At 37.9% G+C, this 19809-nt stretch overlaps 1 protein-coding gene across 1 annotated transcript; it reads left to right on the forward strand.

Annotated features, from left to right (window-relative positions):
- Positions 1-4210: 4210 nt before the first annotated feature.
- On the forward strand, positions 4211-17798 carry tmem168a (transmembrane protein 168a). The gene is made up of 6 exons (XM_079263350.1): positions 4211-4241; positions 5298-6244; positions 6328-6603; positions 9380-9522; positions 14397-14674; positions 16740-17798. Exons 2-6 carry the CDS (start codon positions 5411-5413, stop codon positions 17288-17290), a joined length of 2082 nt encoding a protein of 693 aa, XP_079119476.1. The 5' UTR covers positions 4211-4241; positions 5298-5410; the 3' UTR covers positions 17291-17798.
- The last annotated feature ends 2011 nt before the right edge of the window (positions 17799-19809 follow it).

The following is a 19809-nucleotide window of genomic DNA, read 5'->3' on the forward strand; positions in this document are numbered from 1 at the left end:
ATTAGAGCTCAGTGATGGAGATAGAAATCAAATTCCTCATTTGTGAAACAGTGTGTGTGTTTAATGAACAATGCCATTATCATCAACTCAGTCAATCATGGTATGAAAACCATTTTGTGGAGGTGCAATGTAGACTTTTAAAGGCATGCACAACATTTCTCACAATGGCACAAACAGATTAATTATTTGAAGCATAATTTTCCCCCTGTTGGTGCAATTAATGAATCAGACTTTTCATCGTCACAGCTCAGTGGGACTGAACAGGTCGGGTTATTAAAAAGCCATTGCCGCTTCACTGGGTGATCTCAGGCAAGGCCTAAATTAGATTGGTAATGTATGATTGCTCTCCGTCGGCAGTTATATTCAGAGTTTATGTTCACAGAGAAGCCGAAGATCTCTGCACTTTCTAGGTAAAAGCTAATATCTAGCTGAGAAATGTCAATAGACCTACTTTTGTTCTTTTTTTTTTAAAATATCATCCCTTATAAAATCCCTTATTAAAGAACCCTTTTACATTTGAAATCTCATTTCATCTGTTCAGTCACACATATTGTGACTGGGACATGAAGGACATCTTCTTTGCATGTTTCATCTTTGGTGCTGGACTCATTTCTGTGATGTTGACAGGCAGGTTTGAAGTAATCCCAGAGAAATGACACAGTGTCTAAGCAGATGAGATATTGTCCTTCTCCTGTTAAAATGGCTTGCTTTTCCAGCAGAAATGACTGTGAGTGGTGAATTTAGCTTGCTTGCAGCATTAATCAGGACAGTTGGATTTATTTTTATGTCCTCTCTTTTCAGTCTTAGTCTCACAAGGAAAAATACAACATGCTCATATGTGTATCGCTAACAGGAATTAAGAAGTAGAGCGTAGAGATTGCTATTCAATAAGATTTAATCAAAGAGGCAATTTCTCAAGTCCAAAAGCTCAACTGAAACATTTGCATTATTATCCCACAAACCATCAGAAATAGAATAGTTGGGGTTTCCAAACCTTTCTCCGACATGCACTTTACATGCAACACACCATCACACTGATTTGTCTGTTGCCCAAACTCTGGTTGAACAGGCCTGTCCTGATAGCTGTGAGGCCCATAGGTGTGTTTCTTGCAGCGCTTCATTATGAAGACCTGAATAATTCTATGATGCCAGTGAAGCAGCACACCTCGTGTTGCTAATTCTGAGATCAGTCTTTTATGTAAAATTAGCTGTGCGTCAGTTTCTTACGACCAGGCTGTTATGCTGAAATGAAAGACAGAAAAAGGTAGTCTGTAATTAAATGCCAACTTCTAAGACATTTGCACAATGATCCTCACAGAGCCTGATAGATAAAATCCCCAGAGAGCCAGCAAGTTGATTTTTTTTTTCTCCCTCAGCCCTACAAGCTTTTGAAGCCTCAGATCAGAGCTCAGATTTTCACTCAGATATCTCTGTACTTGAATGATGAATGATTTTCAAGCAATGCTAATGTTGACGACCTACCTTTTTATGCAAAATTTTAAAAAGTAAATAAATCAAATCACCTGAAAAAGGACATCCCATTTCAGGTCAAAGACAAATGCTATTTCAAAACATTTCAAATCAAATCCCTTTATCCTCAAATAAGTAAAATTATCAATATGGTAAAAGCAAACAGCTTTTAAGTTCTGATTTCTCTTCAAAATACTCTTATTTATTAATATGCATATGGTCCATCCCGGCTTCAGTGTGTATGTGCCAGAGACTTGTGCAGTTGTGCACATGAAGGTGATGTTGAGGTGTGTTTGACATGAGAATGAAAGTGTCCTCTACATTATTTAGATGAATCTTTCTCCTTTAGCGTCCTATATCTCTCTGCATTTTATACACCTTCAAGCCTTCTCTTACTGAACTATTTTCATGAATATTATGATTTATTTTTTCTTACCACTTGCACCCATTTTCTAAGGTATTTGATTCTCTGTTATGCAGCGTATGCTAAGTGCCTCAACAGAAGGCAACTCAGCTTTTTTAATTAGTTTTTTAGGATTGGGGGGTTGAAAATGTTTCTTGTTCTAGGCATGGAACCAAGGAGGAATATTTAATTCCTCTTGACTATCCATCATGTTAAATGCTATAAAATGCAATTGATTCTTAAACAATTTTACATTTGAAATCTCTAAGGCTGAATTGTATGTGTTTTATTCATGATCTAACCTTTGTGTTTAAGGTGATTTTATTTTCCAGTTTACCATAGATAGCTTCTTTTGTTTTTGTATTAACTTCCCCCTAAACCTTTCAATCTTATATGTCTAAAATGCAGATGGAACTGAGATCAGAGACCTGGTACAATGCATATTTTCATCTGCAATCAGTGCTGCTGAACATGGTCCCTGTTAAATAAACTAAATAAACAAACAACAAACAATAAAATGGGAATATTTCAATCCTTAAAAAAACTGTTCTCCATATTGTAAATCCATTGGGATCCTTGATTTGTTTTTCTTTTCCTTTTGGGTAGGCTATTGTATCTTTAAAACCCAACCTCCATCATTCATTAGAGAGCTTGGTGATGTTCCCCTTCCCGTTGGCTCATTATACCTGCACATGTTCAAATTTTAGATTTTTTTTGTCTGACAGGATTCTTCAATTATGCATGAACATAGGGTTTTAATTAAATAAATGTAGTGACTCCTTCATCACTTAGTATTTATCAAGAAATAGGAGGAATTAGTTGAAGCTCTCATCATTTCCTGGTCATTATCTAATTAATCTTTCTGTTTGTGGCTGATTTATTTACTTGCAAGCATCTCATTGCACAATGTATTGTTTAAGTCCTCAAAGGACTTTAAATTGCACATGTATACCTGGTCTTCCGGTGTGCATGCTTGTCTTTAGTTGCACCACCAGCACACCTCTCAGGCCTGTCATTCTTGGCATCTCCAGTAATCTGTTTTCAATCTTAAAAAGGCTGTTGGTGAATCTACAATGTTATAAAATGGATTTGATTAACCTCAAATTGGTTTCCTTTCTCAGACATCAGTAGAATAGTTTTTCTAATATACTAATTAGCATTGTCCAATGCAGTGGAGGCAGCAGCTATAGTTGAGTGTATATGGGTGTGCTCTGTCTGCTGTCATGTTTAAATGGATGATGTGAGAACGAAGCAAGAAATTGCAACATCCAAGTGATGCTGTACACTATATCTATGTCTGATTTCAATTTGGTGGCAGACTAGTATATATTCTTCAAGCTCTGTTGGCATCATTTAGAGATAATCCACAATTCAAATTGGATTTCTATTTAATTTTTTTAGGTCAGCTGAATTTTAAAAATGCTTGAGTAGATCAACATTTAGCTGCCTGTATCTTATGCACAGCCATAAATATTTAGAAAATAGAGCTATGTGTGTATTTTGAGGGCGCTTAAGCAGTCTCTGTTCCCAGTTGTGCCTTCTGTCAACTTTTGATCAAAGCCAGAACATACGCATCCACACATACACACTGTTCCACATAAGCATTGAATAAAGCACACACATATGTGTTATGTTGCTTCAGAATTTCCTGAGGGTATTGAGTAAGCTTGCATCGTGATGTTCCACTGATCAGTCTATGACACTGCATCAGAAGAATAACCTAAATAAATCTTAAAACTGGCTTCTCATTCTTGTTGCAGCAAATAACATTTTATCCTAGAATTTGGTCTTCTTATGTTTTATTGTACAATTCAGTGGAAACATACAAACAAGTTACATGAAAGAGGCAAGTAAAATGTTGTGTGCCTAAGTTTTCTCATTTTTCTTAGACAGACGGATAGATAGATAGATAGATAGATAGATAGATAGACAGACAGATAGATAGATAGATAGATAGATAGATAGATAGATAGATAGATAGATAGATAGATAGATAGATAGATAGATAGATAGATAGATAGAAAGATAGATAGATAGATAGATAGATAGATAGATAGATAGATAGATAGATAGATAGATAGATAGATAGATAGATAGATAGATGCCTAATTAAAAATCCAGTAAATGGCTAAACTTGTAATATGTCTTGATTTTCTTTATTTAAAACGTGTAAATTCTCTGCAGCCATTAGCCTCTCTGGTAGGCTGTTCCAGCTCTCATGGCTAATCATAACAGGAAAAATGGATTTGGGATTCCTCTTCTCATGTTCAAACTGCACTCTGGAAAGCGAAAACTTTGACTATTTTGTCCCTCGCGACTTGCTGTTGTATGGAATCCGGAAGCCCAGCAGCTGACAGCCAAACAACATGTAAGCAACATTTGACGATTAAAATTTTGCATTAAATCATACTTTAAATTGACATTTACAGCGTTCGATTTAACGGTGTTGCAACGAGTGCTGTTTTATTTATTTTGTCAGTGAATGTCTGCCAAACCGAAGAGTTAGCAGGGAGGGCTAATAAAGTTAGCAAACTTCTAAACATTACTGCCACATCGTCATAAACAGACTGCAGAGCTGCAGCATTATGTTTTATTTCTAACTTGTTTTGTGTGTCTTGACTGCTGTACTACTTGTTACTGTGCAGCACGTACAGAAAAGTACACTTAATACTCTTAATAACCAAAGTTATGTCGTATTTAGACCGAGGATCCGAAACGAAAAATAAAGTTGGCATTTAACAAAATAATGAAACTCAAAATTATAAGCGTGACGTAAAGATAGTGTGTGTCTTCCAGATGTGAATAAGTAAATGTATGGCAAAACAACAGCACTGAAAGAAATTGATAACTTTGCTTCATTATAACTAGTGGGGCTTTGACGACATGCTTTAGTTTCGATTCGATTCCAATTTTTTGGATGTACGATTTAAATTGTGATTCTGACAATTCTCAGATATTGCTGATTTAGATTTAAAAACGAAAAAAAAAAAGTATGAAACTTTTTTTTGCTCGTCATTTTTCTTCATTTCAATGAGGAAAAAAAAAACGCATAAGTCAGATCATCATTCTGCTGCTATGCCTAAGAAGACTAGTAAAAAGGTCAATAAAAACAATAAAAATGACAACAATTTTATAGTGGATTAATTTTATTTATTTCAATAAAAAAAAAAAATCACATTTTTAACCAAATAAAAAAATCTCTTAAAATTGTGAAGAAAAAAATCCCGATTTCCGATTTTTCAATTAGATTTTCCCACCCCTAATAACTAGTTGTATTACATCGTGTTTTGCTGTAGCAGAATAGATTTCGGACGAACCAGATGCTTTTATGTCAGAACAGAGTAATGTATTAAAATATTAACATTTCAAGCAGTTTCCCTTTTCTTGATAACCCAAGTAACTATGCTCTCTGAATTGTTCACAGGGGTTGACTTTTAAAGATCATCTAGAGGCACAGTCCTCCATTTTCAAGCTCTCGAGAGGATGAGTGAAGTAAAGTGAAAGGCTTCCACTTTATTTGGATAAGTTCAATCAGCCATGGAGCGAGGCGAGGAGGAAGAGGAGCTGTCAGCCAAAGGACAAAAAGGGGTGGACATGTTTACATCTGTGTGCTGCCTGGGCTACCTGTCCAGCATTAATCTTCTTGTGGCAATATGCGTTGGCATGTATGTCCGCTGGGAGGTGACAGATGAGCCAATGATTCTGGTCATCTTCATCTTAGGACTCTTCGTCCTGGGAATTGCAAGTATTCTCCATTATTACTTTGCTATAGAGAAAGCCAGCCTAAGCTTATTCCATTTGTGGTGTGGCTTTCTGCTTGGACTGCTCTGCTTCCTCAACAACCCCAGTTTAAGTTCAAATGTCAAAGAACTGGTCACAAACTATCTCTTAGTAGCCAGTGTGATCATGAAAGCAGTATGGGCCATAACGGAGCGCATATGCACCTCCATCCACCACAAACCCATCTTGCTGATATCAACTGAATGGTTGGAGCTCCTGGGATTTGGAATTGCCAGTACAGCTATGCTTTTCAATAAGTCAGTAGCCATAATAGGGTTAGTTGTGGGATTGGGGGCTCTAATCGTCGACTTGAGGATGAAATCCCTCCTCGCTTTACCCAACCTGATCAGTTTTGCCTTGATTACCTCACTTGCATTTTTCCAGGCCTTAAACATCCCGGCCAACCCATGTGCCTTAGGTTGCTATCTCGGCAGGCTGCTGTGTGAGCCTGTGCTGGATGTGTATTTTAGTGGGCTGGGGCCCAGCGAGCGCTGGATGCCAGTCCTTTCTTTAGGCAAGGTGTGGAGAAGGTTATCCCTGTTTCCTCTGTGTTTGACTGAGCTGGCATACTTCGTCCTTGCTGCCTTGAAGGTACTGACAAAATTCTACATACAAGAAATTTGTTTGTAAAAAATGTTAAAAATTTTTAGTAATTTTTCTCATGTTTCGCACAGCTTGGCCACTTGGAGTTGTGGTATCTGGTCATCCCAGGATTCTGCCTGTTTGGTCTGTTCTGGGCCATCTGCCACATCATTTTACTGATTACAATTTGGGGCTTCCATACCAAGTTGAGTGAGTGCCAGAAGGCTTGGCGAGCTCATCAGTCAAGTAGCCGGAGTTTGGACCAAGTCATGGCTTCCCGTGGCATCCGACACTTCTGCCTCATTTCAGAGCGTCTGTCATTCTTTAGTCTCCTCTCCACAGTAATACTGGGGGCCGTGTCCTGGCAGGTAGGATATATTACATAATTCTGCTGCCTTAACTGATGGTAGAATTATTCACATCACTCAAACTTATTTACATTTTAAGAGCAACTTAGGATCTGAGGAATCTCATTCATTGTCCAGTGCATGCTGTGAACATCATCACATTTCTCATAGCCTTGCAAGCATTATTACTGTCTTGTCTTGTTCCAGAGAAACCTCTTGGCCGCAATTAGTGAGTCAAGAATGTCCAGGAACACCTCATAAATCCCTTGGAGGGTCAAAATCGAAATGATCTTCTTCAGCTTTAGCACATCAGTGTCATGGCAGTGCCTCCATTAATGCATGTTTCATGTACAGATTAAACTCTGTAGAGAGATGCTAGTAGCTGTGTGCCTTTTAGTGTTTGCTACCAAATCTAAAGCACTTCTGCTCTCAAGTGAAACAAATTTAATTAGCACTTTAATATCCCCATCTTCCTGCATAAAGAGCAGCGATAACTTATTTAGCCTTATTAGGCATTTACCTTGTAAGAGTCTCATGGGCTTGAGCCCTAATTTAAGATGTGCACATTGTTGATGCCAAATGCAAATTTGCCCAAGGCAGAAGGAGCTGTGTGGTTTTTGGTCTTTTTTTTTTTTTTAAGCAATTTTTTATTTTTTGCCAGTGCTGTTGAAATTTAGTAAATGTAATATACTGTAACTATATCTAATAGACGTGCACAAAAAACAAAAGCAGTGTTGGCACACGTGGATGCTGTGACTTCAATCCTTTGTTCAATCAAGTAATTAGAGAAGCATTTATTCAATACAGTGCAAATGTTAAGGTGTGTGGCCATACGCTGGATTCACTGCTTTTATATATATATATATGTGTGTGTTTATATATGTGTATATTTTACTTGGAAGACTTAAAAGGTTTGCCTCTTCATGTGTGTTATTTTTTATTCTTTAAGCAATATGTCTACCTTTAGTTTTTAAAGTCGGTGTGGAAATGCATTTGAAAGTATGGATTGATTAAACAGCTTAATATTGATTTTTTTTTTTTTTTTTTTTTTTTTTTTTTTTGTGAGATTGCACCGAAGTGGCTCCTCTGTTTAGAAGTCAGCTTCTAAATACATTACTGTTAAGTGCAGAGATACTCACGAGCAGAGCTTTGTACTGACTATAGCAAATCATCTCTTAGCCTTTGAAAACCACCAGTGGATTACATTTTATGATAAAAGGTACTCTTAAACTGTGTTGATTTTATCTTCTTTTAGCGGCATTCTTCAGGTACTTGGAGAGTAAAGCATTGTATATTTGAGAGGAAATAACTTAGTTTAAGTTGCGTAAACATTTACACCTGCTTTAACTTTAGCTGAAAAGGATGTCATGCAATTCATTTACAATAATGAATTTACAAATTAGTATTTTTAGGTACAGTGCTGGGTTTTTATTGTGAGGTGGCTTGTTGGAGTGGCATAAAAGTGGTTTTGCATCAGAAGTAAGACTGTTCCTTATGGTGATATTTTGAGGATGAGCACTAATCTGACAACATGGGATCATCCAGGTACATTTCCTAATAACATGTTAAAGCTTATCACACTCATTAGAAAACTAGGACTTTTCCGGAGACATTGTGGTAGCTAATCTGATGATGGTTTAATATGTAAACATGAAAAAATAAAATGTTCCAAAGCAAGCCAGTTCTTGAATAGAAGATTTCACTTGACCAAAAACCTACCAGTTTTAGTCATGTGTATAAATTGTACTGAGGAGGTGTTGGTCACTATGAAAACACATGGAAATAAGGTATTTGTCTTAAAAATAACCTTAACAGTTAATGATGCTGCTGGGGAAAAAAAAAAAAAAACAGTTTAATATATGCTTAAAATTTTCAAAATATGTAGTCAACATTAAAGTAAATCAGGCCGTCATGAAGTCTCAGTTGAGACATATCTGAGTTTAGACTTGATTGTATTTTTCAGTTCTCGCCCCTTAGGAGAGAATTTCAGTCTATTATCAGTGACTGAATATCCTATTCGTCTCACAACTACAGATGTGGTGCGTGCCCACAATTCAATTTTTTACTTTTTAAAACCCTCAAGTTTAATCGCCCATGAACAGAAAATCCTCTCATTATATCCTAAAATAGTATTTGTTTAAACGTCCGTGAGGGGCTGGCTTGCACAGTGAGACCATCTTGGACTAAATAAATGTCCGTTTACATAAATATTTCTTTTCTTCAGTACACAAGTACTTCCCTAGTTTAGCCTTTTTATGTGTGCAGGACACTAATCATATAAGAGAGGGGTATTTGGATCTATAGTCAACAACAGGTCCAATAGGGCTAAATGAGGACTTTGACTTGTTTTTCACGTGACTTTATTGATTTTCGATGGTGCTTCTTTTTTTTACAGCCAAATCGCTTAAATTGTGAGGGTTAGCGAGTACTATTGCGGGCATAGATACATTTGATGTCACTGTGCTGTTGCCTTGAAGTCTGTATTTCGGTTTTCCATTGTGTGTGGATGCTTCTTTGTAACTGAAAAATGAGCATTCAGTTTTATATTTTTTTTACTTTTGTGCAGACTCAGATATTTTTTTGCTATTATAATTCATGTCTGTCTTCTGGCTAACACAACATTGGTTCTTCATTTAGTTAGATCTTGTCATGTTTTGTCCTGCGATAATAGCACACTGTCAATCTCACGATGCGTAGCTGTCTCACCAAGCGCTAACATCAATTAAGTTAGGCAGATTGTCTCGGAACGAGTTGTAAGGGTAAGTGAACGTGACCGTGATTGTTTGGATCTTTGCAGCCCTCCAACGGTCTCTTTCTCAGTGCTCTGCTGGTAGTGCTGCCCTTGGAGTCTCTGGCTCTCGGCCTGTTCCACGAGCTCGGCAGCTGCCTGGGAGGCACCTGCGTTGGTTATGCGCTGGTCATCCCCACCTCTTACGCCAGGTACTGCTGTTTTCTCTGCTGAACCTTTTTAAAAAGAGAGATGTGAGACATTTTTAAACTGCTTACTTTCATTTCCTCTCCTTCATTTCACGTTAATTTTGCTTGTAATGAAAAAAGAAAAATGCCAAAATCAATCTGAATCATGAGCTCAAGAAATAGAATAGAAATACAGGAAATATTTCAAAAACTGAAGCAAAAAGTGTGACAAAGACCAGTGGTGATATAATATTAATTGAGTTTTTCCATGTGCTCAGTGGTCATTAAAGTTTAAAATAACATCTCATTGGTGTTTTTCAGGTACCATTTTAAAGAAAGAGCTTCTGTTTAAAGGAGCCCTAAAAATGGCTGCTTTTTAAAAACATACACAATGTGTGTAATGGTTTATTGAAACAAAATCAGACACACACACAGTTAACAAAACTACAAGAATAAACATGGATGACTTTCACCATCACTTCCCTCAGCATGGCGCAGTAAATCTATGGAGAGAGGGACAGTAAAGGGAGGGGTAGACAACCAAGAGGTTCAGAAGAAAACAGATATAGAGGGGGATAAAATGGGACAAAAAAAATATCTTAAATATCTTCTCTTGCCCTCCACAGCAATTTAATTTTCCTTCTATAAAACCTAATAGCCAGTGGCAACGGATGAGATGTCAGGTGTGATGCTTGTGACAGCCTGTCACGTTTTGTTCGACTGTTTCACAGGTGCTTCAGGCTGACTCTGACGGCCATGTGCCTGTGTCGGGAAATATTATCCTTAAAAATGTGTTCTACCAGTCTAGGTTGTCCCTTGACTTTCCAAAACTTTTTTTTTTTTTTGGTAATTTTCATCCTCAACCACTGAGTTAACTTCAAGTAACTATCAGCACCGCCAAGACCCTTTCATGTCCCAAAGTCTTTAATGTATTGGTAAATGGTTTAGTATTTCAGGCTGGAAGCTGTGACCAAATCCATATCAAATTCTCTCCAAAAGATAAATGCAGATGGTGCTACTTGAAAAATCGGACTTTTCTTTTTAATGAACCCATCAGAAAACCAAAAACTGTTTTCTGTTCTTATAATTTGAAACAAATTCGTCATTACTTCAAAACCGTCAGGGATACCAGCAGCTCTCACCTATTCTTTTCTGTAAGTAAAGCTTCTATGTACATATTTTTTGATTTTGGGATTTCAAAATACAGCGACTCTTCTTTAGTATTGAATAATTCATCACTTGAAACCACAGGAACTTTTAAGTCATGGCCACAGGTTACATGAGGTAGCTGGAGTCTTTGTTGCAAAGAAGTAGCGACCGCTTATTCTCCCCATACACACGAAGATGGATGTAAATTAGCTTGTTCAGAACTGATGAATCAAGTTGTTTTGTTTGTTTTTTTGTTTTTTTTAAATGAGGACATGTTGATTGTATGTGTCACTGTTAATGTTTCTGAGGGTAAAAAATGTGACACATAAACTGAAACTGTACTTTACAAAGTACGTTCCTCGTGACGATAACAAATGTAGAGAAGATGAAAGTCAGATAGGAGGGAAAACATTGTGTAAAGTTTTTTCGTGTGTGTGTTATTGTGATGAGGAAAGGATGTGGTAAACCATATCTGTGGTCTGGTCCTGCTTGCTAGTCAGTCGTCACCACACAGTAGTCATCTACAGGCATCTGACACCAAACAGTTTAGAGATCATTTCTTTTGTGTTCCAATATCTGTTACTGAATTCCAGTAACACTTGAATATAATTATTTCAGGTGAAAAAAATTCAATTTTTCGCCTTCAAATGAGGTCAAATTGAGCATTTACTCTATACAGTTCTCCATTTAATTTGGGTATGACCTAGGTAGGTATTTTAAGATCATTTTACTGTTGAGGAGTAAGTTTAAACACCGGAACAATTGATCAGTTTTGCATGGTTACAACTACGGGTGGGAAAATCGAATCAAAAAATTGAAAATTGGAATTTTTTTGCTTCACAATTTTAAAAGATTTTTTTTGTTAAAAAAAGGAGCAAATAAATAAAATTAATCCACTATAAAATGTAGGGGTAGGAAAATCGAATCAAAAAATTGAAAATTGGGATTTTTTTTTGCTTCACAATTTTAAAATCGATTTTTTTTTTTTTTTTTTTTTTTTTTTTTTTTTGTTAAAAAATCATTTTTTTTCAAACAAATAAAAAATAATCCATTATAAAAAATTTGTCATTTTTATTGTTTTTATTGATCTTTACTTGTCTTCTGGGGCATCATAGCGGAAAAATGATGACCTGGCTACTGTTTCGTTTTTTGGAAATCAAGAAATATTGCCAGCAAAAAAATACTTTTTATATATTTATTTTGTTTTTAATGTACAAAAATCAGCAATATCAAAGAATTGTGAGAATCGCAATTTAAATCGAATCGGCATCCAAAAAATCGGAATTGAATCGAATCGGGACAAAAGCGTATCGTCACAGCCTTAATAAAATGTTTGTAATTTCGATTGTTTTTATTGATATTTTTACTTGTCTTACTGGGCATTATAGCAGCAGAATGATGGTCTGGCTACTGCGTTGTTTTTTCCTCATTGAAATCAAGAAAAATGACAAGTATAAAAAAAAGTTTTATACATTTTTTTTTGTTTTTAATCTACAAAAATTAGCAATATTGAAGAATTGTGAGAATCGCAATCTAAATCGAATTGGCGCCCAAAAAAATCGGAATCGAATCGGGACAAAGGCATATTGTCACAGCCCTAGTTACAACTGTAGGTACAATAATTGACTAAATTATGATTATTTCAACAGTGTCTGTAAGTGATTGTTTATTTTAGATTTTTATCACAATAACTTGCTCTTCTCCTGTTATAAGTTGCACTTCTTCCCTTCCAGTTCGACTAATCATATGCAGCAGCAACATGCAGTATTTATAGATGTGAAAATGAACAGAAGTACATTTGGCTGATGTCAAAGTCATTCTTGGCATCAACATCATCACTTCCCCCCCTCACTTAACACGAACCCAAATGGATAAATAGGCGTATATCTACGCATAAACAGGGCGTTAATGTTTGGGCCCTTTAGGGATTTTTCCAACGTTTCTTCCGCAGCATACCAAGTTGTTCAGCTGCTGCAGTTTGCTGTAACTGCTGCTGCCTCCAACTGTGTGCTGCAAGTCAAGCAAGCTTTTTAATTTCAAGATTTCCACACAGTTAGGAATGAAATGTAACCATGAGATACACAATAATGTTTCCTCACCTCAACAAAAGCACCTCAGTTGTCTTGAAATCTTGAATTTTTGAAGAATTTTCGCAACCATACATATTTCTGACCACTTCAGCTGATGGATTACACATTCGGAAAGCATGCCAGTCTCACTAGTGTTTAAATTTTCCTTTAATATTCAATGCAGGTCCCACTGGAGCTGTGGATGCTCAGTATGCGAAGCTGTTTCTGCTGGATCCATGGGGAGGAAAGAGAGCCTGATTTGAATCCAGCAATGTTTAATCAGCTGGTTGATGGCTATGGGTCATGTTATCATGATGACAGCACCCCCACCCCCCCATCCTCAGGGACATCAGAGGGGTTGGGAAAGCAGACTCTAGCTGGGTAAAACAGGTACAGGGAAGAAACGGTGAGGGAATCACAAGGAGAGAACTGAGGTTGTAAACACTCAGAAAAAGGTGGCGGTGAAAGCAAGAAGGGACAGGGAGCAAAGGAACTGGTGGGATTGTGAAAGAGAGGGAGGGAGAGAACGAAGCTCTGGGAGGGCTTTGGAGCAAAGGGCTAGACTTTTTTTTTTTTTTTTTCTTTTAAGGATGAAAGAGATGGTGTCACAGGGAAAGATGTGGTCAGAATCTCAAACTAGAAGAGTTCGCTCCCCTGGGTGCCAGAAGATCTGAAAAGATTAAACAGATTTTAGAAAGTGGCGGGCTCACCAAGTCAAGCACAGGTTGAAAACATGTCATTTTAAGACCGAGCGTAAAGCAGCTTTATGACAGGATCGTGTGGAACGTCTGTGTCATTACTTCAAATTGTAAAGCGCTTCAAAGAGCAAGGAAAGATTTGAAAATGTAAAGCGACTTCAGAGAAGTGGCATCAACATCTTGAACTGAAAGTCTCACTTTACAGACCTGAGAATACTTTTTGTTTTTCTTTTTTTGACGTCTGCGTTAGTTAAACGCTCTGAATATCCTTGCGAGTGTTGGAGGTGACAGAAGGGGCACGAGGTGTAATATGGTGGTAGATGCATGCTGATGTCTGGAAGTGTGAAGTATGACTTTGCCATCCAGTTGGCCATGAATTACATCAAACCCAGAGATAAAAGAAAATATATGGCTCCACCAAAAAGCTGAGAGCCTTGACTTGCTGTGTGTGTCACATCATGCTCTTGTTGCTGTCGAGCAGGGCTGTGTGCCACATGCATCCATACTTTCTTATAAAACCTATTCATCCTCAACTATCATTGACCTCAGTTCTTGTCATTCTCCCATCTATATTGCTTGCTTTTTTTTTTCTTTTTCCATTTTCTTACCTCTTGATTCTGTGCTCATCCCTGAGGCTAATGCCATTTCCTACAGCAGTGATATGATACCACCCCCCCCCCCCCCCCCCTCTCTGTCCTCCTCCTTCCTTCACCTATTCCCCATCTTCTCTTATCCTTTCCGATCTGTCTCCTCTATCATCAGTATTGGAGACAGCTTCTCTACCATAGTATGTCAATCTATCATCCTCTCAATGAAAAGAGGGGAAAAAAGCCCTCATAGATCTATTGTTTAGTTGTGCCTCTTGTCTCTCTTCCACCCCTGCTTCTGACAAGCTACCAAACTTAAGTCTTCCGTTGACTTGATAAAGAAGATAAATAGCCAAGTTTTTTCTCACTGCTTCTCATTTTCCTTTCCTGCCCAGCGCTACAGGCCAGCCGACCCTCCTACCACCCGAGCATGTGCAGGAGCTAAATCTACGCTCGACAGGCATGCTGAACAACATGCAGCGCCTCTTCTCCCATCACATGATCCAGACGTTCGGCTGCGACTACTCCACTAGCGGCGTCACCCTGGAAGCTGCGTTGAACAAGCTGCGCAACTTTCTAGAGCTTCGAACAGCAGACGGGCCACGTCATGACACATATCTGATTTTCTACAGTGGACACACACACAAAGGCTCAGGGGCCTGGGCTCTAGCTGGTGAGAGCCACACACATTTTTTTTTATTTTTTTTTTTTATCTTGTCTGCTATATCTTCTTCTTTACCCTCTTCAAAAGTGGCCAATCCTTATTGTATTTGACTGTTTTTCATTTGTTACATCGCCATGTAAACTAAGCACAAAACCTAATGGCATCCTTGTTTGGATGATTATTCTTTGATCTAACAAATCTGTGTTCTTTTATACATAATTGGAAAGCCAAATTAGTCACATTCACTATGAGGTATAACTTGTAAGGACTGCACATTTGTGTAGTAGGCAACACAACAAAACATGTTAGATAAGTCCAGCTCGGTGTATACAGGTGTGCCAGGCACCTGGCTGACACCGATAGACATTTCAGAATGAGATCCTGGAGCCAACAGAGATCCCATATCTGGGATCCCATATCTGGAACATGACTCCCCTATATAGCTAGTGTCATCAGAGTGCCTCCAGAATTTGGGAGTGAATGAAGTGATCTCGCCATGAGTCCAGACATCAACCCAGTTGAACTATTGCAAAATCTGTTTAATCGTGCCATTTGCACCAGTGATCAACACAACCCTTCACCAACTCCTAGTTAGAGGGATGAAATGCCATCCCACGGCGAAATGTGACCACCATGAGGAGGAGGTGCCAAGCTGTTGTAGCTGCATACGGATCTTGTACATGCTACCAAGATCCCTGACAGTGTAAATAAAGTGTAAAGATGGCTAGTATTAGTTTTCCCTCATTAATGAGGGGGAGTGTTATCATCCAATCTACCATTTTAAAGAAAAAAAAAAAAACTAACAATACCAGCAAGAGAAAATTGCAGGGGATTTTGGCACTTTTTGGGGGGCATTACCCACATATTTAGCTATGATGTTCAAAACACAGAATCCTACCAAGTTCTATCCCATAAAGGTGACTAGTCAGACTTTCCAGTGTTGCATATTATAACACGGTCTGGTAACATTGAGGGGAGATGTAATTAACAAACAGAAATGACCTTACTTTTTGCAGTAAGTTTGGTTACCATCTCTTCAGTACATTAGAAGTTATAATACATCCTGTAATGACACATGTTACTAAGATACAAGGACAATTAACACTATTGTTTGCTCATATATGATAAGACAGTCATGCAGAACTGTCTTTAACCATTTTCTGCCAGCATTAAAGTTGGCATTTATGACATTTTATTATTGAATTTAGGAAAAATTAGGTCCTCAGTACAATTAGAAAGCAGTGTGTTCATGACTGAAATGTTCAGCAACTACTCAGGTCAAACTGAAAACCACTACAAAGGATGAGAAATGGGTTGCCAGGAAAATGTCTGAACTCTTAACTACACACAGTGGATAAATCTGGTTGCCTTGTTAAACTACTGAGAAAATGTTTTTTTCTTTTTTTGTCGGTACTTCAGCAAATTGTTTATATGAAACATTTTTGCATATAAACTTGAATGGTTGAATCTGTTGAAAACAGATGAAACATTTCCCATCCATTTTTCTTGAAATTTCCTTTGTTTTTGTACAGCTTGTACCTTTTTTTTTTTTTTTAAATTTTTTAAACACTCAGTTCAAACGCCTGTTTGTCCCCTCTCTCTGACGTCTTCACATCTGTTTTCAGTTACTGTGGTCTGAGTCGTCTTTTTTTTTTTCGCCTTTTGCCAAATTGGAAATTGATTCATTGTGGAGCAAATAAAAAGCCAGGCTAACTTCCAGTGCTGTACGAGCCAAACACTGCATTTACGCAACTAAATTGTGCTTCTGAGTTGGTTCCATGCTGTCTGTACAGGCCCAAATGTTGCTTGTCTCAACATTCATTTAAATAAAAAGACACAATTGGAGTGGTGCTCCTAAAATCTCTCAACTTCTACTAGGATGTAGCAAATCTTTTATTTAAACTTATGCTGCTATCTTGCATTTGATTGAGACAGTTGCTATTAATATCTTTCATATGTAATTATTTCCATCTCTTTCATTTTTACAGTCAATCAGCCTGATTTGCGTAGATCAGACATGAGAGTTAAGATTGCTCCAAATGACTTACAAAGGTTTGATCTTCTTTCGCTGCAGGAGGCGAGAGTCTCCACTTTCTCCAGTTGCTGGAGATCTGGAAGGAAAAGAACGCCGGCCATTGTTCTCGTCTCATTGTGGTCCTGGACACGGAGAACTCTCCCCCGTGGGTCAAAGAAGTGCGCAAGGTGGAGGGTATCTATGTGGCAGTACAGGGGGCTGAGCTAGCAGCCTCTGGGCTGGATCCAGAATCCGGAGACACCCCGTTGCTTGGCGACTTTACATCAGAGTGGGTCGAGTTCAACTGCAACCCAAACAGTGACACCCAGTGGTCTGAAAACGGAAGGACTGTGACAGCGATGTACGGCGTGTCCAAACGTTGGAGCGATTACACGCTCCACCTTCCTACTGGAAGTGACATAGCCAAGCACTGGAAGACCCACTTTCCCAAGGTTACATATCCATTGGTGCATCTGTCCAACTGGTGCTGTGGCCTCAACCTGTTCTGGTTGTGCAGCGTGTGTCTGCGCTGCTTCCGCAGGTGTAAACTAGCTTGGTTCCCTCCAGCGGTTTTGGACACTGGGCAGGGCATTAAACTAGTACACTCATAGATGTTTGCTGGGTACAAGGTGGGTTTATTTAAACAGAAGCAACAAACTTATAAATGGACACAGAGGAAAAAAAGTTAAACTCTGGCCTGAAGGACCTTTGGCTCTTTGGCTTAATTTTCTTTTTGCATTTAACAGCCTCAGATGTGCCAACTATACTGTACTGGGACATAGTACTGGGTTATGTATCAAACAAAATGGGTATTTGAAAAAGACGACTTACTCTTACTTGGGGGCAGCCTTTTTTTTTTTTTTTTTATTATTGTAATTTTGTTTATTATGGCTACTCACCATATTTACTTTGTTATTGATGGCAAGCCAATAAAAAACAAAAAAACAAAAAAAACAATAACTTCAAATTAACTTTTTGGGGAAACATTCTGTGGCTTTTTTTTCCTATTAATTGCATGGTGCCTTAAAGAGGGATTTTGCAACCTTATTGTTGATATTAACTTTAATCGTTGTCCTGAAGCCTTTCTACAGCATGTTAAAAATGACTGCTGTGGGTCATTTTCCGCTCTGTTTCGTATGAAGTAAAATTGTGTTTATATTGATATGTTATTCCACATGTGCCTGATGTTAGAACAAAACTTGAACAATAAACTGATCAAACAACACTGTCTGGTGTCATTGAGAAATGTGGATGAAAGCTACATAAGTATAAAGGCGATATCCATTTCATTAAATCCAAATAAAGAAAACAGTAGATCAGCTAAGATCTCTTATAGCAACTGGCCTCCCACTAAACAGGAACCCCGCTCTGTGGAAGTGTCAGCATTTCTTGGCTCAGATTTGGACTATGAGCTGCAGAGAAGCGAGAATGGGTCAAGAGAAACTGAAGCAATACCTGACATCTTGTCTGAGGGATTTGCTTACTGAGCGTTCCCCTTTATTTGTCCCAGTGATCTGGTAGATGTGTTCAAGGCACTGCTGGGATATTTCACTTGTTCAAAGAGCTGAGGCTTGGTTCATGTCTGAAAGCTTCTTGCATAGAGTAAGGTTTGATGAGACCTTAAGAAAAAAAGAAGAAAACATGTTGCTGTTCACACAACAAGGAAAGCAAGGGGGAGCGTGCCATAAACCGCAATAACCATAAATTGTTGATCTTGAGTGCAGTTTTAAAGCATTACTACAAGCTTATTGGTGGAAAAACATCAATAGCACGCCGCTTTGTGTGGGTGCATTCTTACCATTGCTGTAGCCTGTAAGCTGCAGTGAAAAGGTTAGGTCAGGCATTCATGTATGGAGCAGGAATCATTTCTAAGTATATTAGATTACGAGGCCAGATTCATCTCCTAAACTGGATTAGGCAATAAAACAGCCAGCCACCTCTAAGGCCTGTGTGGATAAGCTGAGTCAGACCACACAACAGCAAGCACTCTCAAATACAGACACCAATTCTTTACTCCAGTTAAGCCTAATGTCTGAGTTATCAGAACAGTGCCGGCCATGAGGTGCAGTTATGTATGCCCGATGCTTTGCCCTAAATGTATTTGAGGGAATAGGGGCATTTATAAGACTGATCTTCACAGAAAGATTCATTTAAAAGCTTTTTCTGGTTATCCTGCTTCCTTGGAAAGCACAGCAGTGATTTTGTGGTTTTTAATGATACTATTATGAGGCTTTTAAATACACATATGTCCAACTATTTTTTATTTAATCCATTGTTTCTGTTCATTGTTATCTTAACATCTGCAGGGAAATCCCGATTTGACAGGAACCATCAGCTTTCTATGATTTGAAAGCTAAAAATGAGCTCAGATGGCAAAGTCCCTTTATCACTTACAGCTTAGTATACCTATCCATTTTTTATATACTGACAGATCACACACAACAGCAAGCCTACTTCTTTGTGCCCTAAAGAGATTCTGAAAAATGAAGAAAAAAAAAAAATATATATATATATATATATATATATATATATATATATATATCACTGATAGATCCATCTCGATCTTAAATTGATTCATCACCTGTTGTTGGTGATGAATTGTGTTCATGAAGGATTGGCAGATAAGAAACCATTCTTAAAAATAAGAATGATGAGGTGCACCAAATGGCACCATAAAACTAGTCCAGAACAGGACTGGACTGGTTTGATGACATGACTGTCGTAAAAAGTTATGACTGGTTTTTGAGTGACAGACCGTCCCCAATAATGTGGTATCATCTTGAAATAAAAAAATAAAATGGGTCAAGATTGTATAATTTAAAAACTCTGTTTTAGGGTGAAATATTGTATTTCCAGTTATATTTGCTCATGTTTGTCATGCTCAACAGATTTCTGCACTCATTTATTTTCTGACAATATGTAACAAAATTAAAAGGATACATATTTGAAAAAATGAAATATCTACTCATCTGTTTCTGGAGTAAAAAATGGTAATGGAAAAACAGATTGCAGTTTCAGCAACAGCACTTTTTTTTTTTTTTTCGCCTTGCTTTCCAGGACTCCAGCTTGCTGTGACTCGCAGTATGTCCGACATTGAAATGTCAAAGCCATTATCTCAAATTACAAGGGC

Source organism: Telmatherina bonti (genome assembly GCF_933228915.1).
Source record: "Telmatherina bonti genome assembly, chromosome: 23".
Classification (NCBI taxonomy): domain Eukaryota; kingdom Metazoa; phylum Chordata; class Actinopteri; order Atheriniformes; family Telmatherinidae; genus Telmatherina; species Telmatherina bonti.